The sequence below is a fragment of the Aphelocoma coerulescens genome, chromosome 18 (genome assembly GCF_041296385.1).
Source record: "Aphelocoma coerulescens isolate FSJ_1873_10779 chromosome 18, UR_Acoe_1.0, whole genome shotgun sequence".
NCBI classification, from domain to species: Eukaryota; Metazoa; Chordata; class Aves; order Passeriformes; family Corvidae; genus Aphelocoma; species Aphelocoma coerulescens.
Genome location: NC_091031.1, coordinates 10,100,496 through 10,118,372, shown reverse-complemented (window position 1 = coordinate 10,118,372; position 17,877 = coordinate 10,100,496). Strand labels below are relative to the sequence as shown.

Genomic DNA, 17,877 nt, shown 5'->3' with positions numbered 1-17,877 from the left:
CTACAAATGAGAGAGTCGTTGATGTTGGAGATTTCTAACAAAGAACAAGGACTTCACGGCTAGTTTTGCAGGTACCAGGACAGTGGTCACTTTCAATGAGTGGAAATGGATAGAAGATTATTTAAGTGGGTATAGGAGGGGACTTTCAGACATATTTTGTAAACTTAACTTGCTCTAGAAGCTAATGGCTTCAAGAACCAAGATGTGTACTCTTGCCTCTGAAAGCTGAAGTTGTCTACCAAAGAACCCATGGTTTAAGGTTTCCAAATCTCAGAATTCTATAATGTGTCAACATTTGAAATGCTGCATGCATTTCTAGGTAAAAAAGACATGAATGACAGGTATGAATAAATACCTGTTTTTCAGTGCAAAATGGTCACAGTGTCCTGTAATGTACATCAGTTTCTGCAAGTGAATGTAAAAACATTAAGTCACGCCAAGCCACCTGCAGCAACAGAGAGGAAATCCAATTTTCCATCATTCCTAAAGCCCCAGCCATCTTCTCTTACTTTTAAAACATCAGCTTTCAACAAACAAATGTGCAGCTCCTATCAGCAACTGAGCTGGTTTGCTCTTTTTATGGAACATGATGTGTTGTTTGTTTAATTCATCCGGGGTTCTGGAAACAATTTTCCTGGCAAGTTGAAACATAAAAAAAAAAAGCACACGCTAGAGATAGAGGACTTTATGTGAGTTCTAAGTGATTTTTTTCCAAATGAACCAGAATAAAGGTACAAGAAATGTAAAAACCCAAGACTAGGAAAAAAATCAATTGAAATAACTAGATAGCCCACAGTGTGTAAGACTGTAAAGATAAAATGTTATCGTGTCTATTAATATAACGAAAAATTTTAAAGGAAAACTGCCAGAGTCATCTGGGGAAATACAGTGACTGCAATAACCAAAACACCCAGATCTTCTGAAGCACAGAAATCTCAGTCTGGTGAAATAGCACAGCAATGGATTATGCACTGCCACCTTCAGAGCAGCGCTGGGAACACCAGTGCAACAGGGATATTTCAAAACTCTTCTAGAGGCCAGTTCCCAGGAAAGGGGTAAATTATCTACAGAGAAACTTGAACAGAAGTGAGGTTTCCTCCCTCCTTCAGCTGGCTCTGAAAGTCTCTGTCGCCAGCAATAGCAGCACCGCCTGCCAACAGCACTGCTGTCCTCGTGGCAGCGAGCAGGGACCTCATGGTGGCACCTGTGCCCCGCCTTGGCAGCGTGCTCACCATCAGCATCGTCGCAGTGACCTGACAAGGGTGTGGTTATGGGACACTCCCGCTTCTGGTCCCAGTCCCGGTCACCACCTTGGTCCTGATTGTGGTCCAGATTCTGGCACAGGCACAGGGCTCCCACGGCGCTCTGGAGCCCCGACACTCACTGCTCCCCATGAAAGTGGAGTTGAGCCTGAAGGCAGGAGAGGGGGGGTGGCAGTTTGGCACCACGGCAGCTGCCAGGGCACAGCCCCAGGCACCCACACAGGCCACTCAGCGTCCCACCCTTTGTTCCCCCCTGGTGCCACCAAAGCCCACCCAGCCTCACCTCTCCCACCAGCAGTGACATCTGCCACACTCCCTGTGCCTTACAGATAGGAGGGACCTCTACACCCTCCCCCAAAGCCCCAGACCCCCGCAGATCACTGCAGCCCCGGTGCCCTGTAGTCATCATGGCCCCTTCCCCAGCCCCTGTGGGCTCCTGTAGGCCCTCCGCCAGCTCCCCAGCTTGGAGATGAGGATGCCATGTGGGACCACGCCAAAGGATTACAGCAGTCTAGGGAGGTGACAGTGCCCAGTCTTCCCTGTCACAGGTGGCCACCAGATTGGTCACACCGCGCTTGCCGCGCTGGCTGGCTCGGGTCACCTCCCCACTGCCATGAGCCCCGTTCCATCTGCATCTTGGTTCTCCTCATCCTCTCCCTGTGCTCCTCTCAGGCTACAAGTCCCTGCTGCCCGGCTTGATTCCTTCCCCAGGGGGATGGAGAGCTTTTGCACTGAAGTGGCCTGTCTTGGGGTGACGTTATGATGTGTATCCCATATCGCTGCCCTACGCCCAGAAATTAATTCTTGTGCCTTTCTATGCCTTTAAACTGAGCCTGAGAGGGGGAAGGAAAAACTGAGCAAAACTTTCTCAAAGCAGTTTGCAGCTTGTTCAAGGTCACACAGAGATAGCAGGGTTTCTTCCAGCTGTGGCAGGGAAGAGAGGAAGCACCTGGCTGGCTGCTCCCGGGGCAGTTTTTGGCCAGTTTCAGCTTCTTTTTATCCGGAGAGAGACTGAGAGTTGAACTGGTTTTCCTTCCCTGGAATTTTGGATTTTCTCTCTTTTCTACTGGACTGCTTCAACCTCAGAGCACATCGGGAGGACTTTCCACCGGGCACAGAGGGCCTGGCCCTGGGCCAAGCCCCAGCTCCGAGGAGACCAAAGGGAGGACTCTGACACTTTCCCAGGTTTTGCTTCCACAGTGAGAGATTTTATTATTTAGCATTATTTTCCTTTTCCCGTGTGTTTGTTAAATAAATAGTTTTTATCTCCTTCACTTTCCTTCGAGGAAAACTTATTTTTCCCGAACCTGGTGGGGGAGGAGTGGTGACCTGCCTTCTCTCAGAGGACATATTTCTAAATTTGGCCAAACCGGAACACGGCCTCAAACAGCTGTCGGCTGGCCGGCTCCTGTGCGTTTCAGGCCAGTTCCCCGGGGATCTCATCCCCGAGTTCTTCAATCAACGCGGCAGCGGCCCGCGGCCCGCGGCCCGCCATGCTGGGCACCGGCACTTCCGGGAGGCGGTCACGTGGGCAGCGCGTCATGTGACCCGCGGCGGCGGCGGGCCGGAGGTGGGAGATTCCCATGGGATCGGGGGGAGCCCGGGAGTGGGGATCTGGGATCGCTGGGGGGCCGCGGGACCGCCTGGGAGCGCTGGGAGGCCGCGGCACCTCCTGGGAGCGCTGCCGGGGCCGCGGCACCCCCTGAGATCGCTGCTGGGGCCGCGGAACCCCCTGGGATCGCCGGGACGCCGCGCGGGTCTAGAGAGGTCTGAGCGCCGGGGGAGCGGGGCAGGGATTCCGCAGGGATGAGCCCCCCGCCCTCCTGACCCGCCCCTGTCCCCCTGCAGGCCATGGCCGCCCCCCGCCCCCCCCGCGTGGTGCCGGGCGAAGCCTCCGAGAGCGACTCGGAGCCGGAGCTGCTGGTGGGGACGGCAGGGGAGGCCCCCGGGGCCGGGCTGAAGGTGCCGGGCGAAGCCTCCGAGACCGAAGAGGAGGAGGAGGAGGAGGAGCAGAGGCCGAAGACGCCGCCAGTGCTGGCGGAGGAGCCGGCGGCGGTTTGGGGGGGCGGCCCCTCGCTGCTGCAGCAGCGGCTGCGGGAGGGCACGGGGCGGCTGCGGGGGGCGGTGGGCAGCGCCCTTCGGCAGAGCTACGGCAGCGCTGCCCGGAGCCTGGGGGGGCTCGGCGGGGCCCTGGGCCGGGCGCAGGTCACCGCCGCCGCGGCCGCCCACTGCCTGCGCCTGGCCCGCCGCGATCTGCGCGCCGTGGCCGACACCATCGACATCGTCACGGCCTGTCACCTCCTGCCCGACATCCGCGGGCAGCTCTGACCGGCGCCGGGATGTGGCACGGCGTTCACCATCCCCACTGCGGCTGTCACCGCCGGCGGCGGCACCAACACCTGGCAGACATCTGCGGGCAGCTGCCAGCATCACTGTTGGCCTCTCGGCATCACCAGTGCCACATCTGCCGTGGCAGGGTCATCACCGGCAGGATCATCACCAGAGTGTCCTGCGGAGGATGGAGTTGTGCTGGCACCGAGTCATGTTTGGAATGGCAGGGTCATCACCGGCACGATCGTCACCACAGTGTCCTGCGGAGGATGGAGTTGTGCTGGCACCGAGTCATGTTTGGAGCACCCCACACTGACTCTGAAGACCTCCTCACCACAGTGGCATCATCACCAGTGTAGCCACAGTGACACCAAACAGTGGCTTTGGTAAAGAGACTGCTGGCCTGGCGCCCCAGGACCTCCATGCTTTGGTGACACCATCGCTGCTGGCCTCCTGGCCAGCTGCCACCATCCCTGAACTGCAGCCTGGTGCTGGCTCATCACCATTGTCCCCAAATGCCACTGTTTTATGTGACATGGAGCTGAATAAAGCCGTGATGGCGTCAGAGCCATAGTGGGGAGTTTGGCCAGTGCTGTGAGGACGGTAGTGTTGCAGGAAGGGGGACAGGGACACCCTGGGGTGCAGGGACGGGGTAGGGTGACATGGGTGCTGGTGTCACACTGCAGTGACCTTGGAGTTCACTGGTAGCCCAGGGGACAAGACTGGTGGCCTGGGCTGTATCCCCACACGTGCCCAAGCACTGGCACTGTCACCCTCTTGTGATGTCCCTGGTGCCCCCACACCCAAACACTGTCCCTCCCAGGGGACACCGCCCTCACCTCCATCCCAAGAAGGACACACTCTGGGGCCTCACAAGGGTTTATTTGGGGGGACACTTGCACCACACCACCACTGTTCACCCCCTGAGGGCACAGGGAGAGGGTGTGTGTCCCTGGAGGGGGTCACATGCGGGTGTTGAGGCTGTCCATGTACTCCTGCAGAGCCTGCAGCCGGGCATCGATCTCAGCCAGTTCAGCTGAGGGCTCCTTGGAGTGGTTCTCTGGGGAGGCCAGTGCAGGAAAAAAGGGTTAACAAAGGCCTGAACTGGGGTATCTCTCAAATATCGAGGGGCTCAGATGGGGCCTCACCTTTACCAGGGCGCTTGCCACCAGTCCTGCATGCCGGCAGCTTGTGGCTGGCAGCTGGGTGAGGCACCTGGGGGGGAGGTTGGGGGTCACCAGTGACCTCGTGCTCACCCTGCTTTGGGATGCAGGGGGAGACCCCAGAGGGGTGGGGGAACCCCAGAGGGGCAACCACTCACCATACAGGGGCCATTGCAGGATGAGGTGCTCAGGGGTCTCCGTGTACGGGTCACTCTCCTGTCCCTGCCCAAGGTGGGGGGGTTAAAGCGTGCTAGAAGGGATGCCCAAGCATCCTGCCCCACCCCAGCATTACCTGCAGGGCACGGGCTCGGGGCGCTCATTGGCTTTGCTGCCAGAGCTCACTCCCAAGCGCCAGCTCCGGGAGCTTTCGGCTGCAGGGAGAAATGGGGATGGGGGGGAAGTTAAGGAAGGAGCCCCAGCACACAGAGGGTGTGCCCTCAGCCCTTTTCATGCTCCCTACTCACCCGATGAGCTGCGCCTGTGGCTCCTCGCCGGGCTGGTGCTGCCAGAAGCCACTGCACGCCGCTGGCTGCACCCAAGGGAGATGGCAGTAAGGGGGATAGGGGTGTGAGGGGGGGAGGAGATCCCCCAAGTGCCAGGGAGGGAAGCTGACAAGCTCAGTCACCACCACTCACTTTCTGAGCTCAGCTTCCTTCTGCCGGCGCTGCCGGGCCCTGACAAAGGCAGTGGGGTCAAAGCGTGGTGGGCGGGAGCCTGGCAGGGGGAGGCAGAGGAGGGGGTCAGGGTGAGGAGGGGGGAGCCATGTCCTGTCTCCACTCCTGGGCATGGGTCCCCAAGTGTCCCACACCTGCAGGCGACAGGGACCGTGGCGAGGGGTGGCCCCGGCTGCTCCTGTGGCTCTCCAGGGATGCTGAGCGTCGCTCCGGGGGGCGCAGGGCCGGGCTGGCAGATTTCTGGCGGCTGCCAAGAGGACCAGTGCCATAAGGTGGGGACAGAAGGACACCCCATGGTCATGAGGGTCCTCTTGCAGGGTTCACCCCGGCCTCACCCCCTCCTGTAGGAGGCCAGTTCAGCTGTCAGGTTCTTCACCCGCAGCTGCAGCCTCTGCTCCGACGCCTTTGCCTGGGCCAGCTGTGAGGGGGAGAGAAAAAGTTCGCTGTGCATCCAACAGCCCCTGTCCCTACCAAGAGCAGCTCCCATCCTTCCTGCCCCCCTCCCAGCCCACCTCTGCAGCCAGCTGCTGGTACTCGCGCTGGTGCCGGGCCTCTGCCGCCCGCTTCTCCTCCAGTGCCCGCCACAGCCTGGGGGGGATGGCAGGGAGATGGTCTGGGGGTTCCTTCCTCACCCTGTGAGACAGGAACCCCCCAAACCCTTCCGGATGCGACCGGTCCCACTCACACATCCCGCAAGTGCTGGGTCTCATCCAGGCGCTGGGCCCGGAGCTGCGCCAGCTGCTCCTGCAGCTCCCGCACCAGTGCCACAAGGTCTGGCCGACCCGCATAGGGCAGTGGCAGTGGGTAATGGATCCTGGAGGAGAGCACGTGGAGGAGGTGAGGCTGGAGTCACTCCCCTGTGACCCCTGCCTGGTGTCCCCTGTCACCTATCGAACTCCACAGAGTAGATGAGGATGAGGTAGCGCTTGGTGTTGAGGGGGGAAGAGGAGGAAGGGGGAGGCCGGGTGATTGCCCCCACTTTCCGGCTATGCAGGGTTTCCAAGTCGGTGTAGGTGAGGAGCTCCAGGCTGACGGACTCGCTGCTCTGCAGAAAGTTTGAAAAGCAGGAGGGCTCGGTGGGACACACAACCCACCCCATGTAGCCCCAAAACGCCGTGTGGAGGAGGGGCACGGCCACACCTGCGTCAGTGCCGACTCCAGCATGCTGCAGAAAATGCCAAACTGCTTGAAATTCCCCGTTTTGCGGGTCAGGTCCTCGATGACTGCGAGGAGGGGAGTACTTCGGTCAGTGCCAGTCGTGCGAAGCCCCCTCATCCCACCACGAACTCCCTCCGGCACTCACAGGTGGCATCGAACTCGCCTCTCCACAGGTCGGCGGTGCCGTGAGCCTCCACCTCCACCCGCAAGGTAGTGCGGGCCAGGGTCACCCGCACCGTGTGTGCCCCGGGCCGGAAAGCGCAGTCCGCCTGCAGGTACCGCGGCTCGCCCATGGTGCGAGGGGGCTGTGGGGAGGGGACACCCTTGGGAGACAGGGGTCTGTGCCCCAGGAGTACAGAGGGCACCCCAGGAGTAAAGCGAGGGGACCCTCGGAAAGGGGGGGAGGGCTCGGGACAGGTGAGCTGGGGTGGATTCTGGGGGCTCCGAGCGGGAGCAGAATTGATGGGCGCGCACTGACGGGGTAAGAAGAAAGGGAAACTACAACACCAGGGGAGGTGACCAGAGAGGACCACAGCGCTTTTGGTAACTTGGGCCCTGCTGGGGGCGGGCGCAGTTTCAAGGGGTGGAGAGACTACAGAGGAACACGGGGAGACCCGTAGGCTTGGGCCTGCTGCCTGGAGAACAGCGGGAAGCGCAGGGCTTGGGGGGCCTGTTCTGGGGGTACCGAGGGAAGGGAACTGGGGGGTCTGCTTTGGGAGCAGCGGGACGAGGGTGGCCCGGGCCCGCGGTTATGCTCAGCCGACAGGTACCGGGAGCAGCCGCGCCGCAGTCGGAGGACGCTCACCGCCCGCCGCGATCCGCCGCGCCTCAGCCGCGCCCCGCCCCCCGAGCCCGCCCCGCCTCATTGGCCGGCCGCAGCCCCACCCTGCCCACCCCGCGCTGTCTCATTGGCTGGCTACACGCCGCTCCGCCGCTCATTGGCTGCTGGCGCCGCCCATCATGGCGATGCCGTTACTGCTCTGCCCGCCCCTGCTGCCCTCCAGCCTCCCGCTGCCATTGGCTGTCAGGCGAAGCCCGCGCCCCATCTCACGGCACCATTGGTCACTGCGGCTGTCAGTCATTCCCGGGAAAGGGGAGGAGCCGCGCCTGCCTGTGGCAGGCCCCGCCCTTTCCCCTGCTTCCCGCCCGCCTCTGAGCGTGGCCTCGTCCGGCTCCGTTGCCCGGAGGCTCTGAACTTGAAAAACATAAACCTTGGAATGCATAAATGTGGTTTTGCAGCATGAAAGTGTCGGTTTGCACCTTAAATCGACTATGTGGCTTCCCAAGTGTAGGCTTTGCTGGTTTAAAGGTGATGCTGTTTTCTCTACTTTTGAGGTTTGCGTTATACAAATTCGGGTTTGCACTTGGAGAACTTGGGGTTGAACCTGAAGAATGACGCTTTGGACCTTAAACACTGGCAGAGGCAGGACAAGAGGCGCAGGGCACAAATCCAGACCCAGAGTGGCTTGGGAGGAGACGTTCTTTAGTGTGGGGGTGACTGAGGCTCCTTGGGCGGGTTTTGGGGTCTCTACCTGGGGAGGACTAAAAGGCCAACTGGACACAGCTGTGGTGGGCTTTCCTTGGACCCTACCACACCTTGGAGGACCCTGCTTCACCCAAGGGTCTCCCAGGCCCGTTAACTCCCCAGCCCCGCTGTGACCCCACGCTGGTCCCCGCTGTGCCCTGGGCAAGCCACAGGAGCTTCCCTTGGAGAGGGACAGCGGGTGATACCAGGGACGGAGGGGCGGTCATCGTCCCCGCCAGGCCAGCGCGTGCAGCTGGCGGGCAGCATGGCACAGCCGCCCGCGGTGCTCGAGGCGGCAGTGCAGCCCCGGGGGGACGGATGCCAGCCCGCCCCGCAGCCCCCAGCACCCAGCAGCAATGGTCCCCGTGGAATCGCTGTCCCCGCCGTGCAGCACTGCCCTGGCACACAGCTCTTCCCAGCACCCACCAGCAGCCAGCAGGGCCTCCAGGGCCACCATGGGTGCGTCATGGCCGCTACGGCCTGGCCACCCTTCCAGTGCCCAGCCTAGGTACTCCGTGTCCCGCTCGGCCGGGGATGGGAGGGATGGCACCCGTGGCGGGCCACGGCCCTCCAGAAGCCCACGGGAGTCCAGGTACCTGCAGAGACATGGGGACACTGAGGTCACTGGGGCCACTGGTGTCACTGACACTGGCGGTCACTGGGCTGTGGCTCTCCAGCAGCCCCTGGGACCCCAGGTAGCTGCGGGGACAGTGGGGACAATCAGGAAACTTGGGGGGCAGCATGGCACTGGACGCAGTGGGGACACCAGTAACACCAAGAAAACCCAGTGCCCCAGGAACCCCAGAGACACAGAGGTTCCTGTCACTGAGGATGGCACCTCTGGCCGGGACATGAGGGACACTGGGTGCAGCAGGGACAGGATGGGCACTGCCAGCCCTGTGAACAGACTGGGCAATAGGGTCAGCAGTGGCACCAGTGACACCTCTGCGATGCGCTGCCAGGACTGGCAGAGAGCTTGGCTGGCACCAGTGGCGCTAATGGACCCCTGAACCCTTCACAGTGTCCTTCCCAGCCCCTCCTTGTGCTCCCAGTGTCCCCCCAGAACCCTCACAGTGCCCCCTCACCGGTGCCACGCCTCCCCAAAGAATGGCCAGGCAGCAGCATTGTCCTCCACGGCCACCCCGGTGCCCTCCACGTAGTCCCATGCCAGGGGCAGGACCCGCAGCAGCTCAGCCCCCCAGCGCTCTGGGGGCTCCCCCCGACTCCCCAGTGCCCCAAAGAGGGCCACTGCCAGTGCTCCAAGGTACCCTGTGGGGACAGGGGCTTCAGGGGAGTCCTGGTATCCCCTGCTGCCCTCCCCCGCCGGTCTGGAGCTCACCAGTGGGGTGGTGGTGGGTCATGCGCCCGCTCTCGATGCTCACCCGGATCAGAGTCGGCAGCTCCCAGGCATGTGGGTACCTGCACTGGCATCAGACCAGTCCCCACTCCCCTGGTCCTGTATTTCCGGCCTCATCCCCGTTCCCATAGCACCACTCTTGTCCTGCTGTCCCCGCTGTGCCCATTCTCCTAGCCCCATCACTTCCATGTCCCACTCTCAGCTGCTCTGTGACCTGCATCCCTCTTCCCTCTTGCTGTTCCCATGTTCTCTGTCCCAAACCTCCCAGCTCCAGCACCACATGTCCCCAAGCCCTGTGCCTTGTCCTCTCCAGCTCCACCAACCCCCTGTCCCCACCCCACTCTGTGTCCCCATTCCTCTCCCTGTGACATCCTCATGTCCCTCTTACCCTACTCCCATCCCTTCATGTCCCCTTCCCTCCAGCTCTGACACCCCCATTTCCCCAGCCCAAACATCCTCATGTCCCTGCTCCCCCAGCTCTGACACCCCCTTATCCCCATCCCATGTCCCCGGTGTCCCTGTCCCTTCCCATGTCCCCCATTCCACCCATTCTGACACCCCCCACATCCCCGTCCCCACCCTGTCGCCATCCCCCCGGCTCTGATACCTCCATCCCTGTCCCCACATGTCCCCCAGTGTCCCTGTCCCCACCTGAGGCCGATGGCCAGGCTGCGCATGGCGGCCCCGCAGCCGGTGCCGCGGGGGTTGAAGGGGATGCGATAGCCCTCGGGCTCCCCTGGCCGCAGCTGCGAGGTGCCTGGGAGGACACGGGGGCGTGAGGCTCCCTGAGCCCCCCCTGCCTCTCCCCGCATCCTTGGTCTCTGCTCACCTAGGATGCTGCTGGGTCCGGGTTTGCGTCCCTCCATGTCTCCCATGGCAGCCACATAGCGGCGGGCCAGCTCCTGCAGGAGGGCTTCCCCCTCCAGGCCTGTGCAGGGGTGTGAAAACCCATGTGGGTTACCCAGGCTGGCAGGGAGAGGCCCCATGCACCCCCCAAAACTGAAGGGGAAGGAGAAGAACCCCATTGCACCACCCTCGAAAATGTGGGGAAAGGGAACACTGCCCCACAGACCCCCCCCAGGGGGGAAGCAGGACAAGTTTAGTGGAGAAATGGGGAATCCTTCTGAGCACTCCAAATTCAGCGACAAAGGGGTGCCCTGCCAGGTTCCCAAAGTGGGAGGGAGAAGTGTCCCTGTCTCCAGCACCCGGTACGGGAGGAAAAGGCACATAAATGAGGAAAACCACACGGACACAGACAGACACACACTGCCCCTGCCACCCCCACCCAGAGGAAACGAGGATACACATCCCCCCAAGCCTCACTGGAAACCCTTAAAAGTGGGGGGGGGGTGGGGGAAGCAGAATTAAGATGCCCCAAAGTCCCCTCCAGAGCTGGACAAAGCCCCCCCAAAGCCCCTCCCAGCGTAATGGGGACCTCCCTGGCATACCCCAGGGCTGTAAGGGGACACCCAGCGCACCCCCAAACACCCACCCACCATGCAGCCCAAGGAACAGAACAGGGACCCCTCCCACCCCTAGGGGATCTAATGAGGACACCCCCCCTCCCGTGCCAGCCTGGGGCACAACGGGGACCCCAACCCCAGGGACCCCTCCCTTGCGTCAGTGGGGTGTCGCCGAGTCCCCGCACCTGTGGCCAGGCCCTCGGCGGTGGCAAGGTGCAGGACGGTGTCATCGCTGACGGGCCACTCGGGGGGCTCCAGGGTGATGGCTGCCAGCCCGCCCAGCTCGGCCAGCTCGGCGTGGATCTGGGGGCCCGAGGTGCAGTATTCCCAGCGGCCTGCCCGGTACCCCAGTGCATCCCCCACCCCGCTCAGCACCATGGCCGCCTCGTAGGTTTCCACCGAGGGCACCCTAGGGGAACAGAGGGTTCAGGGGGTGCTGGCGGCAGAGGGGCCCCAGGGACCCCGGTGCACTCACGTCTCCTCCATGGTTCAGCAGCTGGGGATGCCTGTCAGGCTCAGGGCATGGGGCCAGTGCTGGCCAGGGGCCCTTAAGGGGACCAGAACACTCCAGGGATGTGGGGTACAGGGCTGCTGCCCCCACAGAGAGGGGGAGAAGCAGGGAGGGGATCCAGGGGCATCCTGGGTGGGGGAGGCAGAGGGAAGAGAGGCTCCAGGGGGCCCCAAAGGACAGCAAGGGCTTTTTAAGATCCAAACCCTCTTCTGGAGGGTCCAAAGCCCTCTTTCACCACTCAGAGCTTGCACTGGAGTGCCTGAAGCCCTCTAGTCAGCACTGCTTGCGGCCAGAGAGGTTCACCTCCATTGCAGGGTCCACAAGGTCATTTGTAGCATCTCAGCTACTAATTTTTTTCATGCCTAAAGCCTCCATTTTTGGTCCAAAATCCTATTTTTGGGCTCTCAACCTGTCTTTTATTACCTGTGGCTATTTTTAGGGCACAGAGTTTCATCTGTTGGGTCCAAACCCTCATTTGTCATACAGAAATCCTGCTTAGGCTACAAATCGACATTGAAATGGTCCTAAACCTCATGTTTTCTTCCCAAGGTCTTAGTTCTGGCTTCCTAATCAGCTCTTTTTAGGCTACAAAGTCTCATTTTTAGTGTCCAAAGAATCTGTTTCAGTTCACAAATTCTGTTTTTGTGAGTTCCAAGCAGGGTTTTTCCTCTCCAAAGCCTTCTTTTCAGGCAATTTGGCTCTTGTCCCAGTTTAAAAAAAAAAATCAGACAACTAAACCCCTGTTCTTTCTTGTTTGGTCACACTCTACAGAAATTAAAGTGCCAGCTCAGACAGGGTTTGGTTCTGAAGGCAACTTTACTGTTCGAATGGTAACCTCCAGGCTGATGATCGTGAAATAAGAGAATTCTCAATAATTGGTGAAACCAGGAGGGGCACCAGCTAAACTTCCACACTGGGCTTCCGAAGGGCAGACCTCAGCCTTCTCAAGAAGCTGATTTGGAAAGTTCCTTGGGAAAGAGCCCTTAAAAACAAAGGGTTCCGGAAGGATGGACGTACTTCAAGAAAGAAACCTCGAAGGCACAGCAGTGGGCTGTCCCTACGTGCCAAAAGACGAGCCATCGGGGATGACTGGCCTGGATGAGCAAGGAACTTCTGAAGGAACTTCTGTTCTCCGTGTCCAAGCCTCATTGTGGATGAGTGACCAGCTGGCAGAGCTGTCCCAGTTCCTGCAGTGTCTCCCTGGGTGCTTCCTTCTTCGAGGTGGCACTCCGAGGAGAGTCAGGGCAGTCTGCTGGTGCTTTGTGCGAGCTGGTCCCTACCAGGGACACTTTTGGTACTTCCTGCACTCCTCTTCTTCCTCTCTGGCACTGCAGAAGTCAGATCCTCTGCTCCCCCCTTATCCAGGCTGACAATCTGCCCTTGTCATCGCTGTAGTGGCGTTGAGTCCCCTCGCCTCAGCACCCCTCCTCTGCCAGCTTGCTGAGCGTTCTCTCTGCCCCAGCAGCCAGCCCATTAGTTAAGAAAGACATTAAACTGGAGCAGTCCCTGGCCCTTGGGAGACACTGTTTGTTCCTGGCTCTGTGCTTGTCTTGCTGCTGAGCAGCACCCTCAGGGCCTGGCCATCCAGCTCTTTTCAGTCACTATTGGCACATCCAGCCCACGTCCCTTCTGGAGCTGGGTTTGCAAGACAAAGCCAAAGAGAAAGAGGAAGAAGAGCCAGGGGGGCCAATTGGTTTCCTTTTATAGTTAACTGGGTGAGTGCCTCCTACAAAGACTGAATGTTTTGAGCTGGTTTTGTTCATGCATGCACAGCCATCTCTTCTGGCCCTCGCCTAGGAAGTGAGCATGGGTGTCAAAGCAGAGCAGGAATTTGGCTCTCAGCAGTGCTGCCCCATCTCCGCAGGACTGTCTCCTCCCGTGACCTTTCCTATTGTAACAGAGTCGGAATGCTTGAGACAAAACATGCTTAAGTCTGGTCCTCCACAGGCCAACAAAGGGTTTTAATTCTGGGTTAGGCTTTTCCTCCTGTTGATTCCAACCAGGTGGGTTTTTGTTCATTTCAGATGCTGCACTGCTGCATCATCCGGGCTGAAAGTCTGCCTTCATCAAGCTGTGTTTGTCTGACATCTGACATCTCTGGGCTGCTCAGACCCCCTCACTGACCAGTAAGAGTTTGTGATCTCCACAAGCTGACTGCAGAGCCCATAGTCCTGCCATGAGGATCTGCCCAGCTCTCTCTGTACTGGCAAGGTTTGCACCCAAGCAAGCCTTGGTACAGGCGCCTGCTGGCAGATCCTGTTGTAGGGCCCTGGAGCTGTGGCATCCCTGGGAGCATGGTCATGGCCAAATGGACTAGTTCTCTTCCTCCTCCTTCCTGTTAAATTGCTGTCGTTGGTGCTGTTCACGACCCAGCTGCAGAGATCATTGCCCCACTGTGGGGACCTGCTCCGGGCCCTCTCCCTGGCACGGTTCCTCTGACTGTGCATCACCTTAATCCTGCCAGGGAGACCTTGTGGAACTGAGGAACCTGCCTGCTGGTGGCTGGCCCCTCCCTGGCCCAGCATGGCATGGGCATATGATGGTGCTGGTGAGGAAGCCGCCATTTCTCTCATTTTCAAATCCGAGCACCTGGAGGAAAAAAGAGTTATCTCTGTTTCAGGCATTCCTTGTAGACTCCTCTGGGATTCAGTTGTTTTCTTGGAGCAACAGAGAGAAGACTTCACCAAGGTCACTAATGGTAAATTTAACTAGGGTCTTCCCACCAGGTCTGCCACTGTCAGAGCAAGTCCTCATCTTTTTACCCCCTATGGCCTCCACTTCACAGAATCCTAGAATTTGGATGAGAGAAATCTCATTCCAACCCCCATGCCATGGGCAGGGACACCTTCCACTGTCCCAGGTTGCTCCAAGCCCCATTCAGCCTGGCTTTGAACACTTCCAGGTGTGGGGCAGCCACAGCTTCTCTGGGCACCCTGTGCCAGGGCCTCCCCACCCGCACAGGGAAGAATTTCTTCCTAATATCTAATCGAAATCTTCCCTCTTTAAAATCATTACCCCTTGCCCCATCACTACACTCCCTGATAAGGAGTCCCTCCCCACCTTTAAGTCCTCTTCTCTACATGAGCCAGCTTCAGAGAGCAGACAAGTGGCAGTTTACACAGGGCAGCACCCTAGAGCCCAGCAGGGAAAGAGGAGGACTGGAGTGAGGTAGTTCAGAACTGGCAGCCCTGAAGGATGCAGGAAGGAATTGTCTCCTATGGCAGAAACACTCAGGAGGATGAGAAGACAAACAGCTAAGACAGGAAATGGAAATGTTTTCTGAACACATGATGCAGGTTATTACCTGGCATAAAACAGCAAGTAGGCTTGCTGCCCCAGAACTGTGTGGGTGTCACAACTATCCACAAACTCATCGTCCATCTTGTACCACAGCCCATTGCTGGCCTGCAGAGAAAGGCATCCAGTTCTGGAGAGGAACTGCAGGGTTTCTCCACCACAGGCAGAAAACTGCCAAGCCAGGAGTACACAAAAACAAATCCAGTTGAGCCCTGGAGGAGACCTTCTCCCCAAACCCTTGGCTGCCAGTAACACTGGTGGGAAAGTTTGTCTTTCCCAACACACATTTCTCCCTGTCAGGAGGGAAGTTGCTCTTACCTTTATGTAGCACAAGAAGTGTCCTTCAAGACAGGTGTCACCACTGTGAACCACGATGGCATATAGGGAGCAGAGGAGGGGTTCTCCAGCTGTGTCAGACATGTATGGCCGAAGATCCAAGTATTCGGGATACTCCACAAACTAGAGAGAGGCCAAGAGGGCTCAGAAATTATCCTTAGCTACCACATTAAATAGACTTCAGCACGTAATGGCTTGGGGGACAGGAAACTGTTCTCAGCCACAGCATCTCTGTCAGAGCAGAGTCCAGACCCGTCTGTTCATGGGAATTCTCCTCTCCCCAGAAGGGAACACAAAAATCCCGACATGAGCATCTTGTGACAGAGTTTTGGGGAATCCTCTGCTTTAGAAAGAGAAAGTTGCACACACACCTTGCTGATCTTTGTGCCAGTCCATTGGTCAGCCCTTTCCAGACACAGCGTGAGGACTCTGGGTGCACGATGGACTGTGACCCTCTTGGAGGCAGCAGCCTTCTTCTTACACCTTGAAACCAGGCACACAGCCAAGTGCTGAAATGCACCCGATCTTCCCCCAGGAAGGCCAGGCAACCTATGCCCTGTCTCACACATCCTTACTAAGGTTATTTTAAGGTTATTCAGAGGCATATTAAAAAAGTTGTGTCTCATTATTGTGCATTAAGCCTCCTTGAGAAGATGACTTCTGTTCAACGACATGCAGCCCCTCACGCAGGATCTGGTGTTGCTGTGTTTGGAATCATCTTACTTGGTACATCTGAAGCACTCTTTCTGATCCAGCTCCTTGGATGTCACACAGTCCTCCAGAACTGTGGTGAGGGATGAGGCTGCCTGGAGGAGTGAGAAAGGAGCTGCAGGAAACGCCCTCACCCAAACACTTCCCAGGAGCTGACAAGAAGTCCCAGGCAGCTGACGCTGAGGACTCCACCATGACCCCGCGGGCAGTGTTTGTAAGGAGACAGAAACGGGGTGTGATGCTGAACATCTCCCTCATGTCCCAGGGGCTCCCGGAGTCATCAAGAGCTCCCTCTGCGTGCCACCACTCAGTTCAGCTACCAATGGCACGCAGGGGCATCAGTAGTGAAAACTGATCCTACCCATCAGCCTGGGAGCCAGACGGGGGTTGAGGGAGGGCAAAGGGAAGGGGGAGGAGAGTATGTCAAGGGTGCAGAGGGGGTAGTGCTTGCTAGTCCAGCCTAAAGCCAGCACCACGGTGCCATGGGCTCTGCAGGAGGACACTGAGGACACTGTGCTTTCCCCTTCCCACTCACCACCAAGCTCCCTTGTGCTCGCAGTATAGGTTTTTAAGACAAGTGCTTTGTTTCTGCAAAACTACAGGGGCCTTGGGATATCTTGAAGCTCAGTTGCAAACCTCTTACTCTGATATCCAAAGAGATATCCAGGAAGGCCTTGTAGGAATCAACAACTGCTTGGCAGCTCAAGCATGTGACTGGAAGGAAAATCAAAATGCTGAGTGAAGCTAATTGACTGTGCTGGTTTATGCTCATGGGTTCTCCTACACCAGTCATCACAGGACCAGCTGCTTGTCACAGGCACACAGAAGGGCACAGACAAACCAAGTAAAGCAGTAGTTGTGGAAACATACCTCTAGATTTCATAAAGCCCCCAAATATTTGATGGATGATGGTAGTTTCTTGTGAAGAGATGTCCAGGCTGCAAATAAACGGCAAGGCAGAGAGTTACCTCCTCCAAGAGTTTAGCATTGAAAGCCCTGGTCGTCAGTTTTCCTTGATGGGAGCACATCAAGGAGTCCAATGGGTTGAGGAACATTAAAACTTGCAATTTGCTTGTGCTTACTCGTGGCGTGCACTCAGACAAGCTCTCTGCATGGCACTGAGAGTACAGCGTAAGAACTCGTAGGCGTTTTCCTGCCTGCCATATTCAAACTCCTCTCCTATGACTAAGAAAGAATTTAGTAGCTCTCCCCTAAAAGAGGGGAAGACAAAGAGGAAAACCTGTCGAAGCACCTGAAACAACTTACATTTGAGGTCCCTGAGGACAGCTCCAGGCAGGATGGCACTGGCTGGGGAACACAGGACCTTCCTGACATGCTCTTCCATGGTGCACATCATGCAGAAGCCTTGCTGTTGACCTGAAGAGGAAAGGAGGGAGGGAGCAAGGAAGGGAGGGACAGAAGCTTCTCAGGGTAGCAAAACATCTCGGTTTCTTGGGAAACCTAATGGAGATCTTGAAGTTCTAAGAACAGTCTCCACTTCTTTACTCCCAAACTGCCAATGTCCCAGCAAGCCCAGGACATTTTAGTGCACAGAAAACATATTTCAGAGGGAGGCTAAACGGGCAGAGGTGTTCTGTGCGATAAGCCAAGAGAGTTCAACTTGCAGGGATAGAAACTTGGGGCTAGAAAGAGGTGTTCTTCTGAAGATGAGTGCACCTTGATAGGACAAGCATCTTTTAGCTGATGTTCAAAGAACATAAGCCCATGGGGCTGACAAAGAAGGGCTTGCTGTTCTCCTAAACCTGATTCCAGGTTCTGGGAATCCTTGGGATGTGCCCAAGAGATTTACAAGATGTCCCTAAAAGTACTCACACGACTGGCTGTGCTCATAAGAGAGCAGGTAGTTGGCCAGAGGGGGTGTGTATGTCAGGCACTGCAGGATAACATTGATGTAGCAAGTATTGCCCAGGTTGAAGAGTCCCGCTCCAGGTCTCTGTCTTTGCTTCCAGTCCATGCAAATCTTCTCTGGGGGAAAGACGATCCTTTGTGGCAGAGCCCTTCCCTCGGCAATGTCTGCAGGGCAACGACGTTTGAAAAGAGGTGAGACAGTGTTGTTACTCGAAAGCAT

General features: G+C 57.9%; 3 protein-coding genes across 6 annotated transcripts; 1 reads left to right on the top strand and 2 right to left on the bottom strand.

Moving 5' to 3' along the window:
• Positions 1–2,780: 2,780 nt before the first annotated feature.
• BLOC1S3 (biogenesis of lysosomal organelles complex 1 subunit 3) lies at positions 2,781–4,166 on the top strand. Of its 2 annotated transcripts, none has more exons than XM_069032382.1 (2): positions 2,781–2,832; positions 3,111–4,166. In XM_069032382.1, the coding sequence occupies exon 2, from the start codon at positions 3,114–3,116 to the stop codon at positions 3,588–3,590; it is 477 nt and encodes a 158-aa protein (XP_068888483.1). In that variant the 5' UTR covers positions 2,781–2,832; positions 3,111–3,113; the 3' UTR covers positions 3,591–4,166. The 2 variants fall into 2 exon arrangements, with proteins under 2 accessions (XP_068888483.1, XP_068888482.1); XM_069032381.1 differs by lacking the exon at positions 2,781–2,832 and adding an exon at positions 2,929–3,029.
• A 290-nt stretch (positions 4,167–4,456) lies between these two features.
• Positions 4,457–7,416, bottom strand: CCDC61 (coiled-coil domain containing 61). 3 transcript variants are annotated; one of them, XM_069032429.1, is made up of 14 exons: positions 7,359–7,416; positions 6,734–6,893; positions 6,571–6,653; positions 6,318–6,475; positions 6,116–6,244; positions 5,943–6,018; positions 5,766–5,848; positions 5,565–5,677; positions 5,392–5,470; positions 5,221–5,285; positions 5,049–5,127; positions 4,915–4,978; positions 4,742–4,808; positions 4,457–4,653 (listed from the first exon to the last, which is right to left on the bottom strand). In XM_069032429.1, exons 2-14 carry the CDS (start codon positions 6,879–6,881, stop codon positions 4,556–4,558), a joined length of 1,242 nt encoding a protein of 413 aa, XP_068888530.1. In that variant the 5' UTR covers positions 6,882–6,893; positions 7,359–7,416; the 3' UTR covers positions 4,457–4,555. The 3 variants fall into 3 exon arrangements, with proteins under 3 accessions (XP_068888530.1, XP_068888531.1, XP_068888532.1); XM_069032430.1 differs by having other exon boundaries at positions 7,394–7,416; XM_069032431.1 differs by having other exon boundaries at positions 4,915–4,972; positions 6,734–7,416.
• Positions 7,417–8,336: 920 nt separating this feature from the next.
• Positions 8,337–11,419, bottom strand: LOC138120237 (ADP-ribosylhydrolase ARH1-like). Its single transcript, XM_069032735.1, has 7 exons — positions 11,409–11,419; positions 11,119–11,342; positions 10,300–10,398; positions 10,122–10,227; positions 9,453–9,532; positions 9,199–9,382; positions 8,337–8,709 (listed from the first exon to the last, which is right to left on the bottom strand). The coding sequence occupies exons 1-7, from the start codon at positions 11,417–11,419 to the stop codon at positions 8,337–8,339; spliced, it is 1,077 nt and encodes a 358-aa protein (XP_068888836.1).
• Between the last annotated feature and the right edge of the window lie 6,458 nt (positions 11,420–17,877).